This window comes from Bemisia tabaci, chromosome 9 (genome assembly GCF_918797505.1).
Source record: "Bemisia tabaci chromosome 9, PGI_BMITA_v3".
NCBI lineage: Eukaryota > Metazoa > Arthropoda > Insecta > Hemiptera > Aleyrodidae > Bemisia > Bemisia tabaci.
The window spans coordinates 23,154,768-23,176,759 of NC_092801.1; the positions used below are offsets into that span (position 1 = coordinate 23,154,768).

General features: G+C 40.3%; 2 protein-coding genes across 5 annotated transcripts in view; one reads left to right on the forward strand and one right to left on the reverse strand.

Annotated features, from left to right (window-relative positions):
* The window catches only part of LOC109039213 (uncharacterized), a 289,108-nt gene that overhangs the window by 20,704 nt on the left and 246,412 nt on the right, over positions 1–21,992 (forward strand). The window lies entirely within an intron of this gene.
* LOC109034709 (uncharacterized) lies at positions 9,650–21,402 on the reverse strand. Of its 2 annotated transcripts, XM_019047989.2 has the most exons (4): positions 21,189–21,402; positions 19,202–19,270; positions 14,175–14,534; positions 9,650–10,852 (listed from the first exon to the last, which is right to left on the reverse strand). In XM_019047989.2, the coding sequence occupies exons 1-4, from the start codon at positions 21,259–21,261 to the stop codon at positions 10,632–10,634; spliced, it is 723 nt and encodes a 240-aa protein (XP_018903534.2). In that variant the 5' UTR covers positions 21,262–21,402; the 3' UTR covers positions 9,650–10,631. The 2 variants fall into 2 exon arrangements, with proteins under 2 accessions (XP_018903534.2, XP_018903535.2); XM_019047990.2 differs by lacking the exon at positions 19,202–19,270 and having other exon boundaries at positions 21,189–21,398.

The window sequence follows — 21,992 nt, forward strand, 5'->3', positions numbered from 1 at the left end:
GAAACAAATTTCGTCTGGCTTCCGTTCAAAATCTCGACATTCGTCCTCTTCCGCCCGTGTGTCGCTCTGTCGCTCCCGACAAAGTGTTCCCTGCCGACATATGATACCCACCGCTTACAAATCATCAAAATCCCATTGAGTCCATCGTTATTATCGTGTTCCTCTTCAATTTTAGGTCATTGGCCCCGCCGACCGCTGATTAATTATTATTATTATCGTCTTTTATTAAATTAACATCGGTACTCTGTGAGATTTTTGTGTACTTTGTTCGCACCCGTGTTTCTTTGTAGGTGTGCGAATATTGATAACCACGTTGACACTAATATTACGGGGGAAAAAACAAATCCGCATGTTCCTTGACGCCTCATTGGCACCATTGAGTGGAGCATTGCGAGTTAACGCCTCGCGCCATCGCGCCTTCAATTTTGCAGATGCAACACGGACGTCCATCAAGCACGAATAGTTGTATCTCTGCGCCGTCGTCAACGCGCGTCCTTTCTCTTGCTCCATAGACGCATTTGGTGTGGCGTCACATCTCGATTTAATTTCAGTATCTCGAAAGTCGAAAGGTGCCTCAACAAACGAACACAACGTTCGTCCGAAGACTATGTACTATGTTACGAGCTTATTATATTATCAAGTCTTGTGAACGTGGTCTCAAACGTTTTGGAAAATGACTAGCTTTCATAATTTTACGGTCCCACGGATTCGTGTTTTAGTTTTAGGCTAGTTTTAGCATTCATTTATCAATTCTTCGTTTTGGAGGTTATGTTTGTTTGTTGGGGCACATTTCGAATTTCGAGATATCGAACAAACAATATCGCTCCGTGCCGTCACCACTAAATGCGTCTATTTCCATATTGCGTTCGTTTCCGATTGTCTTATTTCTGGTGATCTTTCAATGGTTAAATGAGCAACACAGCCGGAAATAGGAACGAGAGAAGAGGGAAAATACGAGGGACCTCCTTTTTTACTTTTCTCCCAAATTTGATATACACTCAGCCTCACTAGTAGTATAGAGCGGGAATTGTGAGTTCATGTCTCACGCCATCGCGCTTTCAATTTTGCTCATGACGTGAACACCCATCATGCACAAATAGCTGCATCTCTGTCGCGTCATCAACGCGCGTTGAGGATCCTCTTCTTTTGAAATTTGAGAAAAGTCTCGGTTATCAATTTTTCCCCCTTTTTTATAATTACTCACTTGCACGAGGGTATTTCATAATTGACGGACGCGTTCCGTTTCAGCGGGGAACAGCGTCAGCGAAAATTGTAAAATACGCAGGTTCAAGCGATTAATTTTAAAAATGGTTTTTCAAAACAGAACTCTTCCAAATCGACGGTGAACCTGCAAAACTGCGCAACTCAGTTATTGTCGTTCGAAATTTCCGCTCCTATTCTATATTCTTCAAAAGGAGACCAAACCAACATAATAGCTTGAAACTTCGACGGAATATTCTTTATTAAGAGAAAAAAAATCACTAAAATTTTCAAAAAATGACGTTCAGTAGTTTTTTACGTAGAAAATAAAGTATAACAGGAAGGCTCCAAGGCCATAAGAATTTCTGCAGTTTCAACATCGATATGCAGCAGTGGCGAGACGTGAATGATCGATTATCGATATTTCTCCCTTTGAAGCTGTGGTAAAAAATCGATTATTAAGTGTTCGTTGCTAACATCCTTTTTATCGATCCTTTTCTATGGTTTAAATGACAGATCGATCAATGTTTCGGAAAACACGCCACGCCAATGAGATGCAGTAAATTACCTCTCGACTTAAGGCAACGAGTTCCCTCGCGTTGAGAAATTAGAGCGCCGCACAGTGGATCGAGTCAATTGGAGGTCAGACATGAAATCCTCTCTATTCCGATAAAATCATGTTTAAAGGTGATTTGACGGACGCCATATTTTGTGTCAGAACGACATGCGATATATCGCATCAATTGGTTCCACTTTTTCAGCTACTCGTCATTTTCCTCCAATTTTGAGATCGCAATTCTGTTGTCAGGAGACTAAAGCACTCACTTACCAATTTTAACAACGGAATTCAACGTAATAAAGGCGTGGTTTTTTTAGAGAGAAAACATCGCATTCGATACTTATATCAAAACTGCACTCGAATGCGATATTTTCTCTCTAAAAAAACCCCGCCTTTAGTACGTTGAATTTCTTTGTTAAAATTGGTAAGTGAGTGCCTCAGTCTCCTGACAACCAAATTGCGATCTCAAAATTGGAGAAAAATGATGAGTAGCTGAAAGAATGGGACCAATTGGTGCGATACATCGCATGCCGTTCTGACACAAAATATGGCGTCCATCGAATCACCTTAAAGGTGATTTGACGGACGCCATTTTATGTGTCAGAGGGACGTGCGATATATCGCATCAATTCGTTCCATAATTTCAGCTACTTGCCACTTTTTCCGATTTTCGAGATCGCAATTCTGTTTCATGAGACTAATGAATTCATGTACCAAATCTGACGAAGAAATTCAACGTAATGAAGGCAGGGTTTTTTCAGAGGAAAAATATCGCATTCGAGTGCAGTTTCGATATCAGTATCGAATGCTATATTTTGCCTCCAAAATAACCCTGCCTTCATTACGTTGAATTTCTTTGTCAAATTTGCCTCATGAAATTTTTAGTCTCATGACAACAGAAGTGCGATCTCAAAATTCGAAAAAAATGACAAGTACCTGAAATTATGGAACGAATCGATGCGATGTATCGCACGTCGCTCTGACACAAAAAATGGCGTCCGACGAATCACCTTAAGACGCTTGATGGTCGGGGTGAGGAAGGGGCTTAAGACGGTTGATGGGCTGGAGTCTGGAACGGGAGTTCCATGTCCGTTTTTTATTTGCTGTTACTTGTTGATGAGGTATCTTTTTTTGAATTCTTAATTTACTTTTTAAAGCGATTTTAATTTGTTTCGTCCGGGCAATCTCGACGATTTCGCTGGCCACGAGGCGGTCCCTCGGGGGCGCGCAGCGCCCCGGGGGTCGGGCTGCGTAGCGGTCAGAGGGTGGAGCCACCTAGTTTTAGACTAAAACTGTAAATTGTGATGTTTATTTCGTCACATTTCAATTCACTCTAGAAGAGAATTTCACGAGGAAACCAATGGAACCACTTCTAGGACCTCAAAGATTTGTATAAACGGAGTATAAGCATCACATTTTAACTTTTAAAGGGTGGCTCCTGAAGGGAATTTCACGAGGAAACCAATGGAACCACTTCTGAGACCTCAAAGTTTCGTATAAACGATGTATAAGTGTCACATTTTAATTTTTAAAGGGTGGCCCCTGAAGAGAATTTCACGAGGAAACCAATGGAACCACTTCTGAGACTTCAAAGTTTCGTATAAACGAAGTATAAGTGTCACATTTTAAATTTTTAGGGGTGTTTCTAGAAGAAAATTTCACGAGGAAACCAACGGAACCCCTTCCAGGACCTCAAAATTTGGTATAAACGGAGTTATAAAGCGTTTAAAGTTTCGGCATTTTGTCCGACCTCCCCTATTGACTCGATCCACCGTGCGGCGTTCAAGTTGAAATTGCTGTTTAATTTTCGGCTGTTTATCATTGTCCAAGAAGCGCGGAAAAATCTGACTGGGAAATTAGCGGCCGGGTTTTTGTTTGACTGCGGGCCTCCGAACACAAAGTCGCTTAATTGGGGAGGCGGAAAGGTAGGCTAATTACCCTTCCCCTCGTCCCACCCCCGCGCTCCCACCCCCCTTCGTAGCGTTGGTGCACCGCTCCGAGGTTTTGTCAATCCACCTTGAGCTGAAAATTAGACCAAGTTCTCACCGAACGACACTGCTGCATCGTTGCGTGGTGAAGTTACGGCACCCGTTTCGCCTTCTTGCCACGTTGACTTGTCACACGATTGAAAACTTCAGAGTAAACCGTGTCGATGCGTTTTTCCGAGGGTATGAGAATGGAGGAACGAAATGCAACACAATCTTTAGTTAATAGACTGGCATACCATAGTGACTACAACATTTGTATAATATCGAAATCTTGTTTCAAACCAAAACAAACTAACATACACGAAAGAAAAAACTGAATTGCTGATTTAACAATTAAATCGTTAAAAATGTGTCAGACATGTTTCAAATGTATACGTTTAACACTAACGAAAAGCTAATTTAACCAGGGAGGTGCGGTTAAATTAGAATTTTTTTTATTGTAATATCTACATTGCAACGTGTCGGACACTTTTTTAACTGCGAAATTGTTAAATGAGTAATATCAATATTTCCATGTAATTGCATGTAGCAATGATTCGTGAGTAATTTATGTGTTAATTTATTACAATTTGGTCTATGACCGTAATAAAGCAATTAAGTACTCATCGAACACACACATCAAAATAAAAAATGTATGAAGTTCTACCAGAGCCAATGCAACTATTCGTGCTCATCAGCTGTTTGTGTTGCATATTCACAAAAATTGAAGGCGCGCCCGTTTTTTCGTTTGTTTATAGACTCGTTTTCGATTTGTGTAACCGTTTATGGGAAAAAGGCCTTCCTCAGTGGATATAGTTCTCCCCATTTCAATTTTAATTTTATTTGTTTGCTCCTGTTCACCTCCCAGTCTTCTTTCCTCTCCCCATCTCTCATTTTCTGCGTTTTAAATCAACAAAGGTATGTTTTACCTTATTTGGACGGAGTTAAACAGAAAGGAACCAAGCCACATCGGGATCGAACCGAGAAAAAGAGGTTTAAAGTTTGACTCCTGCATAAGACTCAATGTAAAAGATAAACTTCAAGTTCAATTTCTGAAAAATTTGCTCCAACAAAAACTTTGAATTTATGGCGATAGATAGTAGAGCAGTGGTTGAGTTCAAAACCACTCATAACTCAATTTTTTCCAAAATGTGGGTTGGTTGCTTTCTACTTAACTCAGTTCATTTATAGGTGTACATTTCAATTGTCTAACAATACAGTCATCAGGGGAAGTGGCGTGGCGTGCTTTGAGATGCATCGATTGATCTGCCGTTCAACCTATGTAAAAGAATCGATAAACAGGGTGTTTGCAACGAACACCTTAACAATCGATTCTTTACCATAGCTTCAAATAGGGAAATATCGACAATCGATCATTCACGCCTCGTCACTGCTGCATATCAATGGTGAAACTGCAGAAATGCACATCTCCCTGAGATAGAGCCCCCTAGTTTTTTTTTAAACAGCTCTTGAGCAGAGACCCCATAGGCGATTGTCATTATATGAGTTGGGGAGGGGGGGAGTTGGACTTAGTAATTCTAAAATAAATTGAAAAACCATTACTCTATATAAAGCTGCTGTTCCCACTCACTATGCCCCCCCTAGATAAAAATTGGCCGAAGCGATTTCCTTTAAAATTGGTACACGCTCAGCTATTGTAATGAGGAGTTGATTAAAATTATTCCCACTCAAATCCGCTGCTTAGGACGCCCGCAAGAGCGAAAAGTTGTTTCTCCATATAGTATTACATTGGAGATACGCGGTTGTTAACGCGCATCGCGCCGAACAGGTTCAATCCTGTTGCGTGACGTCACTGCCTTATAGACGAAATATAAGGTTTTAGGCGGTATTTTTCAACGGATTTTTGAGGAAATTGGTAAGCGGGGGTATTTTTCAACGGGGATCTCGAATTTTTGGTCGGATTTTCAAAATCTCAAAATCCAAGATGGCGGCCGTGGCCTAAAATGCTAAGTCGGCTCCTGTTCGATCGATTTTCGTGAAACTCGGTATCCGGGGGTACTTTTCGACGGGAAACTCGAATTTTTGGTCAGATTTTCAAAATTTCAAAATCCAAGATGGCGGCCGTGGCCTAAAATGCTAAGTCGGCTCCTGTTATATCGATTTTCGTGAAACTCGGTATCCAGGGGTATTTTTCGACGGGAAACTCGAATTTTTGGTCAGATTTTCAAAATTTCAAAATCCAAGATGGCGGCCGTGGCCTAAAATGCTAAGTCGGCTCCTGTTATATTGATTTTCGTGAAACTCGGTATCCAGGGGTATTTTTCGACGAGAAACTCGAATTTTTGGTCAGATTTTCAAAATTTCAAAATCCAAAAGATGGCGGCCGTGGCCTAAAATGCTAAGTCGGCTCCTGTTATATCGATTTTCGTCAAACTCGGTATTCGGGGGTACTTTTCGACGGGAAACTCGAATTTTTGGTCAGATTTTCAAAATTTTAAAATCCAAGATGGCGGCCGTGGCCTAAAATGCTAAGTCGGCTCCTGTTTGATCGATTTTCGTGAAACTCGGTATCCAGGGGTAGTTTTTGACGAGAAACTCGAATTTTTCGTCACATTTTCAAAATTTCAAAATCCAAAAGATGGCGGCCGTGGCCTAAAATGCTAAGTCGGCTCCTGTTTGATCGATTTTCGTGAAACTCGGTATCCAGGGGTATGTTTCGACGGGAAACTCGAATTTTTCGTCAGATTTTCAAAATTTCAAAATCCAAGATGGCGGCCGTGGCCTAAAATGCTAAGTCGGCTCCTGTTATATCGATTTTCGTGAAACTCGGTATCCAGGGGTATTTTTCGACGGGAAACTCGAATTTTTGGTCAGATTTTCAAAATTTCAAAATCCAAGATGGCGGCCGTGGCCTAAAATGCTAAGTCGGCTCCTGTTATATCGATTTTCGTGAAACTCGGTATCCAGGGGTATTTTTCGACGGGAAACTCGAATTTTTGGTCAGATTTTCAAAATTTCAAACCCAAAGATGGCGGCCGTGGCCTAAAATGCTAAGTCGGCTCCTGTTATATCGATTTTCGTGAAACTCGGTATCCAGGGGTATTTTTCGACGGGAAACTCGAATTTTTGGTCAGATTTTCAAAATTTCAAAATCCAAGATGGCGGCCGTGGCCTAAAATGCTATATCGCTTCCTGATATCGATCGATTTTTATGAAATTCGGTATTAGGAGGTGTATTTCGACGGAAAACTCGCATTTTTGGTCAGATTTTCAACATTTCCAAATCCAAGATGGCGGCCCTGCACGAAGACGCGGTCCGGACTCCTAGAACATCAATTTCTGCAAAAATTGGTGAAAAAGAGGATTAAGACATAGATGTTGTCTCCTCATTAATGTTAAAAACTGTGCGGGGCGGTGGCGACTCGCGGAGCGAGTCGCAAGTTCGTCGCGAAGCGTAGAACTGGGGTCCAGGGGCACTCCCCGGCTAGACGTGTCAGCTCGCAAAGCGAGCTAATCACGACTAGTTACTCTATATAAAGCTGCTGTTCCCACTCACTCTGCCCCCCTAGATAAAAATTGGCCGAAGCGATTTCCTTTAAAATTGGTACACGCTCAGCTATTGTAATGAGGAGTTGATTAAAATTATTCCCACTCAAATCCGCTGCTTAGGACGCCCGCAAGAGCGAAAAGTTGTTTCTCCATATAGTATTACATTGGAGATACGCGGTTGTTAACGCGCATCGCGCCGAACAGGTTCAATCCTGTTGCGTGACGTCACTGCCTTATAGACGAAATATAAGGTTTTAGGCGGTATTTTTCAACGGATTTTTGAGGAAATTGGTAAGCGGGGGTATTTTTCAACGGGGATCTCGAATTTTTGGTCGGATTTTCAAAATCTCAAAATCCAAGATGGCGGCCGTGGCCTATAATGCTAAGTCGGCTCCTGTTCGATCGATTTTCGTGAAACTCGGTATCCGGGGGTACTTTTCGACGGGAAACTCGAATTTTTCGTCAGATTTTCAAAATTTCAAAATCCAAGATGGCGGCCGTGGCCTAAAATGCTAAGTCGGCTCCTGTTCGATCGATTTTCGTGAAACTCGGTATCCGGGGGTACTTTTCGACGGGAAACTCGAATTTTTGGTTAGATTTTCAAAATTTCAAAATCCAAGATGGCGGCCGTGGCCTAAAATGCTAAGTCGGCTCCTGTTCGATCGATTTTCGTGAAACTCGGTATCCGGGGGTACTTTTCGACGGCGATCTCGAATTTTTGGTCAGATTTTCAAAATTTCAAAATCCAAGATGGCGGCCGTGGCCTAAAATGCTAAGTCGGCTCCTGTTATATCGATTTTTGTGAAACTCGGCATCCGGGGGCACTTTTCGACGGGAAACTCGAATTTTTGGTCAGATTTTCAAAATTCAAAAATTCAAGATGGCGACTGTGGTCTAAAATGCTACATCGCTTCCTGATATCGATCGATTTTTGTGAAACTCGGTATTAGGAGGTGTATTTCGACGGGAAATTAGAATTTTAGGTCCGATTTTCAAAATTCAATAATCAAAAATGGCGATCGTGGTCTAAAATGCTATCATCGCTTCCTGATATCGATCGATTTTGTGAAACTCGGTATTAGGAGGTGTATTTCGACGGGAAATTAGAATTTTAGGTCCGATTTTCAAAATTCAAAAATCAAAAATGGCGATCGTGGTCTAAGTTGTTATCTTGGCTTCCGATCCATCGATTTTTGTGAAATTCGGCATTAGGAGGTGTATTTTGACGGAAAACTCGCATTTTTGGTCAGATTTTCAACATTTCCAAATCCAAGATGGCGGCCCCGCACGAAAACGCGGTCCGGACTCCCAGAACATCAATTTCTGTAAAACTTGGTGAAAAAGAAGATTAAGACATAGATGTCTGTCTCCTCATCAATGTTTAAAAACTGTGCGGGGCGGTGGCGGCTCGCGGAGCGAGTCGCAAGTTCGTCGCGAAGCGTAGAACTGGGGTCCAGGGGCACTCCCCGGCTAGACGTGTCAGCTCGCAAAGCGAGCTAATCACGACTAGTACAATATATAAAATTAAGAACATTTGAATACAACATTAATCTCAAAATCTCCAGTTCCTTTATGCTCTCTTTGTCAACACTCCCCCCTTACAATCGATCATATTTTACTTTCTTGCCCTAAAACCTATGCCACACGTATCAAAATTAGAAGTTCCCTCCCTCTTAACATCCACCCTTTGTGTTCAGATAGTCCAATGGTAGTAACAGAAATTTTAAAACTCTTCAAGAAATTAAATTTAAAAATTTAAAATTGCCCAGTCCCCGACGTAAATAGCCTAGATGCTGATCGTCGTTAAATAAAACTAACTAACTAACTTAAACCTTATATCAAAAGTTTAGCTCCAGGCAGGCTTACATACAATCCGTGAACACTTATTAAATCTATCATTTCATCAATTCTAAGAAATTTGAGCAACTTACAAGTTCAAATACGTCTGTAGCTCTGGTTTTTAGCAAAATTTTAATCTAGTGATATCTATGTGGGTGCCAATATTTCCCGACAAAATGAACTTAAGAACAATACAAAACGTATCATCATGTATACACAAAGCACTCGTGTATTAAACATTAAGCTAATCGCAAATAAAACGAAAATGAACGAACATAATCTTTTAGTTCAAGCTCAAAGGGTATTTTCATGGCTTCTCTGCAGTGAAAATTATGGTTCGTTTCCCAAGTTACGGAAACTTGTTGTGCTGTTCCAATCTTTAAAATGTGCGGAAAAGTATAATCTATTAAAATGCAGGATATCAAGTCCATATTAGCAGCAAAATTTACTGCGTAATTACTCCCGTTTCTCCTCGCGCGAATGAATATTTCTCTGACCACGGAGTTAGACTCAAAGATAGTCTCAGGAATGATTTAAAAAAATTATAATGCAAACAAACGCTAAAATTCTAAAGTAAATATTAACAGAGATGTATTTGAAACACATGATATACTACATTTGAGTCACCTACCACTATTCAAGGGCAAATTATGGGCACATTCGAAAAAAATAGTGCACAGTGCAATGCGCTCAAACTTTGACCATATTTAACCATCAGCTCCAGATTGTGGAGGAGAAAAAATAATGATATTCACAAATGTTGTGGATGACGTCATTCACAGTGCATTTTCGGGAGGCGTTATTGCGGATAATGTTGAAGGTGGAAACATTGTCATTTAATGAATCTTAGAGCATTTTACTTTACCATATGATTTCAAACGGCAGGACATGATATTTTTTATAATTTGAAATGTTTACTTTGCATCTACATGAATCGGTTGTTGATGCTATTAAAATAACCAACGCCTAAATGTAGTTGAAACATCACTCAGTGAAATAAAATGGAATTCGGATCCGATGGCTGATCTCAAATGCATTAGTCCGAATTATATAGAACATTATCCTGAATGTAGACGTTACTTACTTCAACGAAAAGAAGGATGCTAACTTAACATTCTGAATGTAAAAAAGTGTGTGACAACTCACAAAACGCTATGTCAACCGCCACAGCAGTTAATGTAGCAATGCCAAGATGTACCTAAAGCTAACTGCTGTGGCGGTTGACATAGCGTTTTGTGAGTTGTTGCACACTTTTTTACATCCAGATTATTAAGTAAGCACCCTTGGTTTTTCGGTGTTAATATAACTGACCTATTCTGCCTAATGAACGTCGTATGAAACTTCAGGCGCTCCAAATTTCTTTTGCTAAAACACGTATTTCCCCTATTCGATAGATTATTTCGTTTGCGAGTTTCCTAAAGTCCCTTTAGCTTTCCTGCTGCTTCTTCCCTTTTCTTGTGTTTGTGGGTACATTAATTCAATCTCCTCTGGCCATTTGTCAACCCGCAGTGTGACTTTAGCGTCGTCAAGTTTCCCTCTCAACGTGAAGGTCCTACTCATGTAGATCCGTCCAGCATTTCTGAGGTTACCAGGTTTCTAACCGGGCATCTCTTGCTAAGTCTGTTGTACAGGGGTTGCCACCAACGCCCTCCCGTGACCTGGCCCAGAGCAAGGTACTCCACGTAGTGTTTCGCGCTGCAGAAAAAGGGATTGAAGTATAATTTTTGATTTTGCCCCATCATATAAGCGATCAAAACACCCACGAGTCCGATGTGTCCTGGAAAAAAATAGAATAATATAAAATAGCATATCGACGGTGCGAGAGTCGGCAATCATATAACTTGGTTTGCGACGTCGCAGAGTTTCGTCATATTTTATTTTTTAAACGGAAGACTACTCAACGGCAATTCTTTAAAACTGGTATCTGCCAAACAGAATTATGTCCATTGAGAAATGAGCCCTGAGACTCATTAGAATATGTGCATAACGGGGATCACGTCATAATGTACGTAGTTCCGTTTGGCAGAAATACGACCGATTTCTCGAGAACCCACCAATATCATATCGCCGAAACTTTGGCAATGCAAAGATCAGGGCACCAAAATGCTGGTTAAATCAATTAAACTTTAAAAAATTAACAAAAATTCAAGGAAAAGCAGATGAATAGCAACGACATTGCCCATTCTGCCGTGCTATGGAAGAACGGCGTATGAACGTTCAAGAGTTGTCAAATTTCCCTCAATGAAATGTTAATTTTTGAGGAATGTTATGATTTTTTTTCCTTGAAATTTTCAGTGACTTTAAGTAAAAAGTGTACACAAAAATATCTGAAAAATTGGGAGGAAAATGCTCATAAGTTTATCAAGAAATTCTTGTTTAATCGAAAGAAATTTGGCGACGCCTGAAAGTCTATACGGCGTTTTTCCTTAGCACGGTAGCATTAAACACGTAATTTTGAATGATCTAGAACGAGCTGATAGTCAATTTTTGGCGATGCGAGCACCTTTCTAGGTTACCCTGCATATTTACGGTCTTGGAACTCCAAAAATGCGTAAAAACGAAGGGTTGAAGGTGCTCTGTTATGTTTTATCCTCGCAACACAACCCCCCGCCGCTGCGGCCGCGGGTGTAGCAACGAATGCTTTGAGAGTCAAAACGCCTTCGCTTTCGTGCGTATGCAACATGGACATCCATAGAGCTCGAATAGTTGCATCCAGGCGTTATAATGAACTTCGCCTCAGTGTTCGTCGTACACGATACTAACGGCGCTTTTTCTACTTCACAATATATGATAATTATGTAACAGTTATTAAATAATAACATTATCTTTTATTCTTTAACTAAATGGGTACTTTTTGCACTCGAAAAAATCTTAAATTCATATGCAATTGTTTCACGTCCGTTATTTTATAAGTCTTCATTTGAAAAATACATATATATAACAATCGTGAAAATTCCAAACTATTAATCTCGGTTTGTGACTTTGCAGACTTCCTGTCATACTTTATTTTTCGATTGATGTTCGATTCGATTTCGATTCGAAGAACTACTCAACGTCAATTCTGTAAGACCCCTTGATTTGAGTGAGAGGAATTTTTTTTTTTTGACAACTACACGATAATGATGATTTTTTTCGCTTTCGAAAAAATAAGAAAAAGCGGAGATTTTGAAACACCGCGGACGAGATACGAGGTTTATGGGAGTTTCACCGTCGATACATGTATTTTCTCTACCATGCTAAGGAAGAACGCCGTATGAACATTCGAGAGTTGCCAAATTTCCCTTGATAAAACATTTATTTTTGAAATCATTCACGCATATTTTTCATTGAAATTTTCAGATATTATAGATTGAATTGCGCACAAAATTGTCTGAAAATTTTGGAGAATAATATTCACAATTTCCCCAGTAATTTTGGTATTTATCAAAGGAAACTTGGCAACGTCTGATGTCTCATTCGGCGTTCTTCCTTAGCACGGCAGTTCTGGACATCCAGTGTTTACAATTACTCATTTCTTCTTAATGTTGAAAACTCTGCTTCCGGGGTAGTTTTGAAATAGAGCCAGGAAAGTAAGTGTCTCTTTTGTGATTGGTATTATGACGCGGAATGTTATCATGATCACTAGGGTCAGCAGAATCATCCATATCAATGACGCAAGGGAAACACCGTAACACGCACAGGAATGATTGGAACTTGCACTGAGCATAACACGCACGGTTTGACGTCAAAATTGATTGATTTGACTGTTCGTCTGAATCACCCTACTTCGATAATGTCACATGTAGCTTTTACTTACTTTTCAAAGCAAAGTCGTCATTACTGTTTTCCATCTTTTTTTTTTTATTTTTTCGAAAAACACTTTCTGTTACGAGAAAAATGTGCACATTCATCCATTGAATGGACCACTAGACAAGGTACGAATTTCAGCACTCTGATACATGTTTCTTCACCAAAATTTTACATAAAACACGATGCACACAACGAAAATTACCGAAATCAACTCCTTCCGAAGATATTTAATGATTCTTTGTGCGTGAATTGAAACCACCCGCTCATGAAAACTCAGTGCTCTACGTGATTCACATCGCCCGTTAAAATGAACGTTATCATGAACGCCTCTGCGATAAAAAAAATCTGGCAACCTCAATCTTGACGCTTTGGCTCAGCTATAGCAAATTACTTTTAGTTTGAAAAACACATGGTGGGAAATGAACATTGCTTGATTGAGAAGCTTGCTGAAACCGTTGTAGTGCGCGCTTTGACTCACGTAGAGCTTTGAGTTCCTTGTGAGCGGGCAGTTCAAAACCAATGTGAAATAAAAATGTTAATATCTCCGTTAGGAGTTGGTTTTAGTAATTTTCGTTGCGCGAATCGTGTTCTGCGTGAAATTCTGGTTAAGAAACATGTAACAGAATGCTTAAACTCGTACCGCGTCTAGTGGTCCATTCTCAGAATACCGATTGCATACCGTTGGGAGCTCAAAACGAAAAATCACGGTAGACAGGGGGGGGGGGGGTGTCAGCGGATCTCATGGAGATGTTGCATGTGTGAGGGATTTGCGATTTGACTGTTGATTCTTATGTAAAACGTCGCGAGAAACACGATAGTGCCACTGGTTTTCTCTGAAATCAACTCCCAAGCTCAAAAAAAGCTCACAAGTTGAGGCCAAAATGGAGGGGATATCCCGCCCTACCCTGAGAGCCCACCTCTACATCAAAACAAACTCTCCATGCAAAGACAGGGAGCAAATACATCAGCAGGTATGCCGTGTTTTCAGTTTTGGAGTCCCCAAATAAAGTGGCAGCCCTGTCAATGTATTTGCTTCCTATCTTTGCATGGAGAGTTTGTCTTGATCGAGAGGTGGAATGTCAGGATAGCGTGGGATATCCCTCCATTTTGGCCTCAACTTGAGAGCTTTTTTTGAGCTTGGGAGTTGATTTCAGAGGAAAACGCAGTGGCACCATCGTGTTTCTCGCGAACTTTTACATAAGAATCAACAGTCAAATCGCAAATTCCTCATACATGCAACATCTCCATTGTTGGAGGATGCGAAGCGTCCTTAGAGTGTTGGGCCAGGGGGCGTAGCCCTCAGTACACACCTGCTTTCTTCTCGCGGTTCATGAGGACCCTTGTCTGGTACTTGATGGCTGGGTTGAAGAGCTGAGGACTGACGCTCACGAACAGGGTTTTCCTCGTCGGCAGGAAGCGGATCATCTTGGCCGGTATGTTCGGCTTGCCCTCCGGCCCAGCCATGGCCGGCCAGAGGGTGTAGAACCAGTGCCACGGGCGCATCACGGTCTTGCTGGTCGGAAACACCGACGTCACCACCACGTCGCCCATCGTCACCTTAAGCTCCGCGCCGAAGTTCTTCGTGAAGCGCGCGTCCATCGGATCGTTCACGTACTTCCGCCAAAACTCGTTCGCCGCCACCCCCGCAATGAAAGACTGGACCCCGCTCTCTGAAAATAGGTACGAATTTTTACGAAGCAGCCCGAGACAGTGGTAACTGGAGTACTGCCGTGCTAAGGAAAAACGCCGTATGAACCATCAGGTGTTGCCAAAAGTCCTCTGGCAAATCACTAATCTTCAGGAATATTTTTGAATATTTTTCCGATATAATTTCTCAGATAATTTTGTTTGTAATTTGATCCAAAGTGTCTGAAAATTTCAAGGAAAAATATTCATAATGGAGAAGTTGCATGTGTGAGGAATTGGCAATTGGACTCTCGTGTGTAAAAGTTCGCGAGAAACACGATGGTGCCACTGGTTTTCTCTGAAATCAACTCCCAAGCTCAAAAAAAGCTCTCAAGTTGAGGCCAAAATGGAGGGGATATCCCACGCTATCCTGAGAGTCCACCTCTACACCAAGACAAACTCTCCATGCAAAGATAGGGAGCAAATACATTAGCAGTGATGCCATGTTTTCAGTTTTGGAGTCCCCAAATAAAGAGGCAGCCCTATCAATGTATTTGCTCCCTATCTTTGCATGGAGAGTTCGTCTTGATGTAGAGGTGGATTGTCAGGATAGCGTGGGATATTCCTCCATTATGGCCTCAACTTGAGAGCTTTTTTTGAGCTCGGGAGATGATTTCAGAGAAAACCAGTGGCACCATCGTGTATCTCGCGAACTTTTACATAAGAATCAGCAGTCAAATCGCAAATTCCTCACACCTGCAACATCTCCATTTTCCTCAAAAACATACATTTCATCCAAGGAAATTTGGCAACTCTCCAATGTTCATACGGCGTTCTTCTTTAGCACGACGGGGTACCTGTACACGAGAGAGTATTACCATCTCAATCCTTATACTATACAGAAAAAATGTGCCGCTCTCTGTTTGGTCGGCTATCGTGGATTCATGGTGCCCCAAAGTTGAACCAATGTAAACAAACCCCAGCCCCTCCACTCCTAGTTTGGCCCAATGTAAATAAACAAGATGGCGACAAAGTTCTACAAAGTTCTAAACGCGATTTTGGATGCGATGGAAACTTTTTAATATCTAACATCTAAATTGCTTGGACACCCACTTTGATGGAATCTACGCCAAAAATGAACCTTTGAGTATGATTATCATTCATTTCTTAGCCGGCAATACGTGTCCCTCTGGATCGAGTTTGTTTACATTGGTTCAACTTTGGAGCTCCATGAAATCTTAAACCTGATGAACCAATCATAGAGCGGCACAGAGATGGCAATACTATCCCGTTTACAGGTACCCTAGTGGTAACAGAGGAAAAAGAAGGGGGATAACAGGAAACAAGGCTAAAACAAACAATAAACACCCGAGACGTTTCGACTCAAAACTGAGTCATTTTCAGTCGAAAATTATAAAAAAAAAACCACGAGAACAAGGGGATTATATGCACCAACGAATAAAATATTGATGGCGAATAATAACCAATCAAAAACACGCAAAAAAAATAATTTGCCGTAAGTCGGGTTTTTGACGTCATCCGCCGTGGTAGTGACACCCTTGGTTTCTTTCGCCTTTCTTTCATCCAAGTTTTACGTCAAATAATCAGTGCAAATGTGCGTCACACCGACCTTGCTTGGAAGCAAGTGGGAAGAAACGAAGGGTGTCACCACTGCGGAAGATGACGTCGAAAACCCGACTTATCAAACGGCAATATCGAAAACGTTTTCAAGCGAATCTGCGAAGATTTACCGGTCAGAAACGACATCTCAAGGCGAGGAGAAACTCGCGGAAAACGAGTTTCAGAACTCTACATAACCTGACGTAGAGGCACGATGAGCTAAAAAAGACGACGGTTTTTGATACACCCGAAAATGAAGCAAAGACCGGACACTGGTCATTTCATTCTAGGTTACAGAGGGATGGGGAATAATATAGGCGTAGCAAGGTAACGATTTCAAAGTCAGGGGAAGTACAGTTCCCATTACAATACGTTTTTCAAAATACCATATCACTTTAATGGTCTGATAAATGGTGGAGAAGAGCTTTATCCCCCACCTTCTGAAGCGAGAAGAAGGATGGGCCGATGTTAGACTTCTTGCTGAATAGGTTAAATTTGCCCTTATTTTCCGATTTACCGTAGATCTCATTATTAATTTATTACGTAATCAAGGCATTTGCTAATGATTCAACGATCGGTCTACTGGTCTCTCGTACTCTTTAGGTATATTGTTTCCATGTCTATACCCTTCTCTGATTGGTTCATCAATCTTAGGCTTTTCATGGTGCTCATTAGAACCATAGGAATGTAAACACATTCGATTGGAAGGAATCAGATACTATCGAAATAGAAGTGAATGATGCGCAAAAAAAGTCTAACTCTCCGTAAAAATACCCAGAAAAGTTTTTCAGAGCTTGAATCAGAGATTGAAAATTAGAGACTAACCTCGTCAGGTTTAGAACTCTTATCGCTATCTCGTTTTTTTTACCTTGGTCAAAAACTAGGAGTGAAGGGGTCACTATGAAAACCTGGAACCTGCGTCGATCAATCAAAGAATATTGCACTCCTTTTCTACTTTGAAAAGATTATATTGTATTCGCCTTTCCTTATGTAAGTACTCAGAAAAACATGTAAAAGAACCTCTCTGAAATAAATAAATGATCTTGAAAGCTATTATCAATTCTATTCATATAATTTCAACGGTTTAGGTCCCTGTCTTCACAGGAAGTTTCATAGTATTTGTCCCAAAGTTTGAATCGCAGGAATGAAACTTCTGGGCTTTTGCCCCATCAAACAAAACAAAGCAATTTGTTCTCCTTCTCTCTGAGTCGCCTCTAGGACTCCACGAGGACTCTGTTTGATACTGTGCGTAATTTGTATGAAATTATGTAAATCATAATGCTGAAAAGTTAGAAGAATAAATTTAATTTATAGAGCCGAAGTTTTTTTCTAGTGATTCCTAGAAAGTGAAGTGAAAGTGATTGCTATCATTTTCAAGGCAAAAGAAAGAGGCACTATACATCAAGCGACAAAAGATACAAAGCAAGACGAAGGATAGAAGACATGGCAAAGTACATATATGAAAAAATCTGAAAACATTGTCAAAAACCAGAAAGTAAAGCCAGAAGGAAAACAATCGCTAGTAGCCAAGTGATAACAGGTAGTAACAAGTATGATCGAAACAAAATGATCGCAATGAACGAAAAGCTTCGGCTCTCTAAATAAAATTTATTCTTATACTTAACATTTGGGCGTTATGATTTACATAACTTCCTACACAACGTTTATCGGTGTTATCGTGATAATCATCACAATGTTCAAAAATATATTTTGTATTGACTGACTCAAATTTTCCTCAGCTTCACAATTATGATTTTTCCCTGGGAAAAATTCCATGGAACTTCCCGCGGAAACAAGGCCTAAGCTTACTTTGCCGTAAATATAAAGAGAAATCCAACAATAAGTACTAAAACGATTGAAATCATTCGCGAGTAGATTCACGGATATTATAAAGCTAGCTAGATTATTTTTTTCTCAAGGATACCTACATTTCTTTTCACGACAATCTGGGGTGGTGACGACTAAAGAAGAAGCTTCCGAAAATTTGAAATTATGCGTGAAGTGGACTCAACGAAGGAACGCCCTTTAATTAGTGGAGTTTAGCCTTTTCGAATCCCATCTAGGGGCTTTAGTAGAAGAGCCCCACCATGGCAAAATTGTCAATCAACTTCCGAGACACCCAGTGGACGCTCCGGTCCGACCCCCTCCCCTCCACACTCCCTCGCGCGATTTACGTACCCTATTGCCGTGCTGCCAAAACCCCTAAAATCAACAATCAAGCCAACGAACCAAAATAAAGTAACCAAACCAAACCTAACCTAACCTAACCTAACCTAACCTAACCGGTGGTTACCTAAAGTGTGACGGGCAGTTACTGAATAGACTCCGCCGCTCTGAACTTTGACCGAACATCACACCACCGACCTCACACATTCTTCCTCCCTCCCCACCCATCATTTTCCGGCTGCAGTTTGTTTACCCGTTTTGCAACCGCACTCAACCAGCCGTCCACCTGAAGCGTCCACCGGGTGTCTCGAAAGTTGATCGACAATATTGCCGTGGTGGGGCTCTTCTACTAAAGACCCGTAATGTACGTAAGTTCCTGCGATTGTTTGATGCAAAAAAGACGTCTCAAATGGATGTATCTCCTAGATGGAGTTTGTTCAATGAGGCGTTAGATGCAGCCTATCCCGAAAATTAATCTTTAAAGCTTTTTCAATATCTCTAAACCTAGCATGTAACCACATAAGAAACTAACAGTGAAAGCAAATCTATTATTTCCGCAAATTCGAGGTATATGGTTCATAAAACGAAAATATGCAAATTCCCATACGAATAATATATATGCATGCATTTGTTCTCAATACCCCTATTAAGATCAATGAGCTTGGAAGACAAGTAGGATAAGTTCAGTTTTTGAATGAATAGGAGATATTAATGATTTCAACTAAAACTGGTCTTAATACTCTGAGAAGAACTCAATGCTAAAATTCAATTTTCGAGTATCAAAAAGTAAGCTTGAACTTGCAACCTGCCAAGTGAGGCTCCAGGTTATTTTGAAACTTCACACACGAATCTCTTGAAATAGCAAAGACAGCACTTAGTCCACTTGTCCTCCAAATTCCTCAACCAATACTATTCAGTTACCTACTTTTTTGTGTGTTCGAATTTCGATTACTTATATAATCCACCCCAGCCATTACTAAGTCAGCAGAACAGTCTGTAAACAAAAACATACGACCCGCTTCTTAACTGCAATATTCGAACTGTACGTACTACAAGTAAGATCACTAAAAACTTTTTAGCTGTTTAAATCATGGTGTGATTTATATTGACCGCACCTCAAGATAACTTCAATACAATCTGTGTTCAGAAACCCTTTATTATCACTCGAGGTTTCCAGGATTCGTGTATAAAAATGGAGACTTTGTATGAAATGCGCGAAAACCGATCAAAATGACGAGTGTCTGAAGAGTTTACTACTCAAATAATTTCCTCACATCAGGTTCCCATGAGGACATTAATTTTTTGAGACTTTTGTCACAATATTGTGATCGTGGTTCTAGAGGGGAAAAACTCTGTAGTATTTTTGATACCCGCAAAAATAAATTGTAAACAATTTGGTTAGTTTTTCATCATCAGAAGGCGTAAAAATGTAATTTAACCGTCAATTTTAAGCTTGAACGTGCAAACTATTAAACTTTGATTATCTTCCATTAAGATCCTTGCTTTGTAAAGTTTGCGAATAAAAACCCTTGTTCTTCAAATTGCAAAATTGGAACCCTGGCCAAAGTGTCGTTTGAAGTTTTTGGGTGTTTTTTGCGTGGAAGTGCTCGTTCAAATATCCTCTAGTTGTGGGGTTCTTATATTCACTATTAATTTTTTTTTTTTTTTTTTTTTCTAGCTCCTTCCTCGAGAATGGCACCCATGCAGACGTCTATCACAAATCGATGGTGAAAGTGCAAAACAACGTATCTCCGTTTCCAACGTTGTAGACTTCCTGCCATACTTTAGTTTTCATCAGAAAGATAGTAGACTTCATTTCTTGAAAACTGCCTTTATTTTTTTCCTCACTAGCAGGATATTCCGGAGAAAAAAGGTTATATAGTTGACTTGTTCCTCTTCGAAAAATAAAATTTGAGCGGAGAAACACCTCAATGGGGATGCGTTGTTTTGCAATATAGGCCATCCCTAAATGATGTCAAACACTCTTCTCAGATTTATTGGCACCTGGCTCCCCCGCTAACCCTCTTTAAAATTGATTAGTAGGACATTCGTGGACTCCTCTGCTTACTTTAAATAACTGATATCATTCATCCCCCTATTAATTTTTTCAGGAAAATTAATATCGGCCCATGATGGTAACATTTTTAGTAGAGAACCTTCTATCAAGTCGAGTCCAAAAATTGGACTTTGGGCTTTCGGCAGGGGACCCTCTCCAACCCCTTGGAGAGTAAGTTGCAGGTTCTTGTCTTTTAAAGTAAAACTGGATTTCGTAAGGTTGCATTTAAGTTCGACGATTTTTTACTCTGAACATGAAAAATTCGAACGGGCCAATTGCACTGATAACAAAATCATGGTTTGATGCTTCTTTATTGTAGATTAGCTGAAGATAAGAAAATCTGTTCAAACAGCAACTTTCTATACGTTGAATATTAACCGAGCTATCTTCCTTTGAAAAGTCGGATTTTCGACGTCATCCACCACGATAGTGCATTACACGGTATGTGCTACCGCGGTGGATGACGTCATGAAACGAGTTTTTCAAGGTGCCATATATCTCGGTAAATATTCCACGTAGAAAGTTGTTGTTTGGACGGATCTTATTATTTTTTGTTGGTCTGCCAGAATAAAGCATCAAAACACGATTCTGTGACCAGCGCAACTGACTCATTGTAGGAAACTTTTCTCAAAACTGTGTTTTTTCTAATTTGAACTGGAAATTTCAAAGCATCAAAACTCAAAATTTTGGATTGACACTTTTAACATGTTTTACCTCAAAATATTCGTATATACAAGACTCTTTTCTATATTCTACTATCAAAAATTCAATCTCAAGATCTCGCGGTTCAAAGTCCTGTTTGCGTTCATGATTGCTTACATGAAAATAGGGCTAACACTTGGGCATTCACACTCACCTGCCAGCGGAGCTAAACGCAGGATTAATACCACACAGAAACCGGAGCTGAAAAACCACAACCTTACGTTCATACTACCAGGAGAAAAAGCTTAAAGGTTATGCTTTAATGTTCTAATGTATTTTAGAAACTTGTGAGACTTTTAAAACTTTGTTGAACCGATTGGAAGGAGAAGTTTCTCCCTTCTGCTTCGTTCACCAACTTGCGTGTTTTCAATCGTGTTTGACTATGGTGGTGACACCGACATAGGAGAGGTTTTTTTGAACCAAACGCAAATCCGCATATGGCGTCACAGTTCTGAGTGTGCGGTGCAACAAAAAATGTAGATACTTTTGAATCACATTTAGCAAAAAGGATCCAGCGCCATTACAGTGTTGTAAAAATGTTGTCTCTTCATGGTTATCTAAAAAATCCATCAGAATAACAAATAGTTTTTGGTGCCCACCAAAAAATTGTTGATTTTGAAGGAAAATAATTGTGTAAATTTTAATACTGTCCAGATATTGAGTATTTTTAAAACGAAAGGAGGAGTTGCATGATTTTGAAAACACTGTAATCACGCTGGTTCCTTTTTGCTAAATGCGATTCTTTTCACCACTTTACATTTATGCGCTCGTGGTAAGATGTATGTTCTTGGAAGGGTATAATTCATTGATGAAGCATTGGTCGCTGTATCAATTGGTCATCAATTTGCTTATCATTGGTTGGCAATCGCATAACTCGGTTTGCGACGTCGCAGTCTTCCTGTCATGCTTTATTTTTTAAACGGAAAACTACCCAACGGCAATTCTTTAAAACTGACGT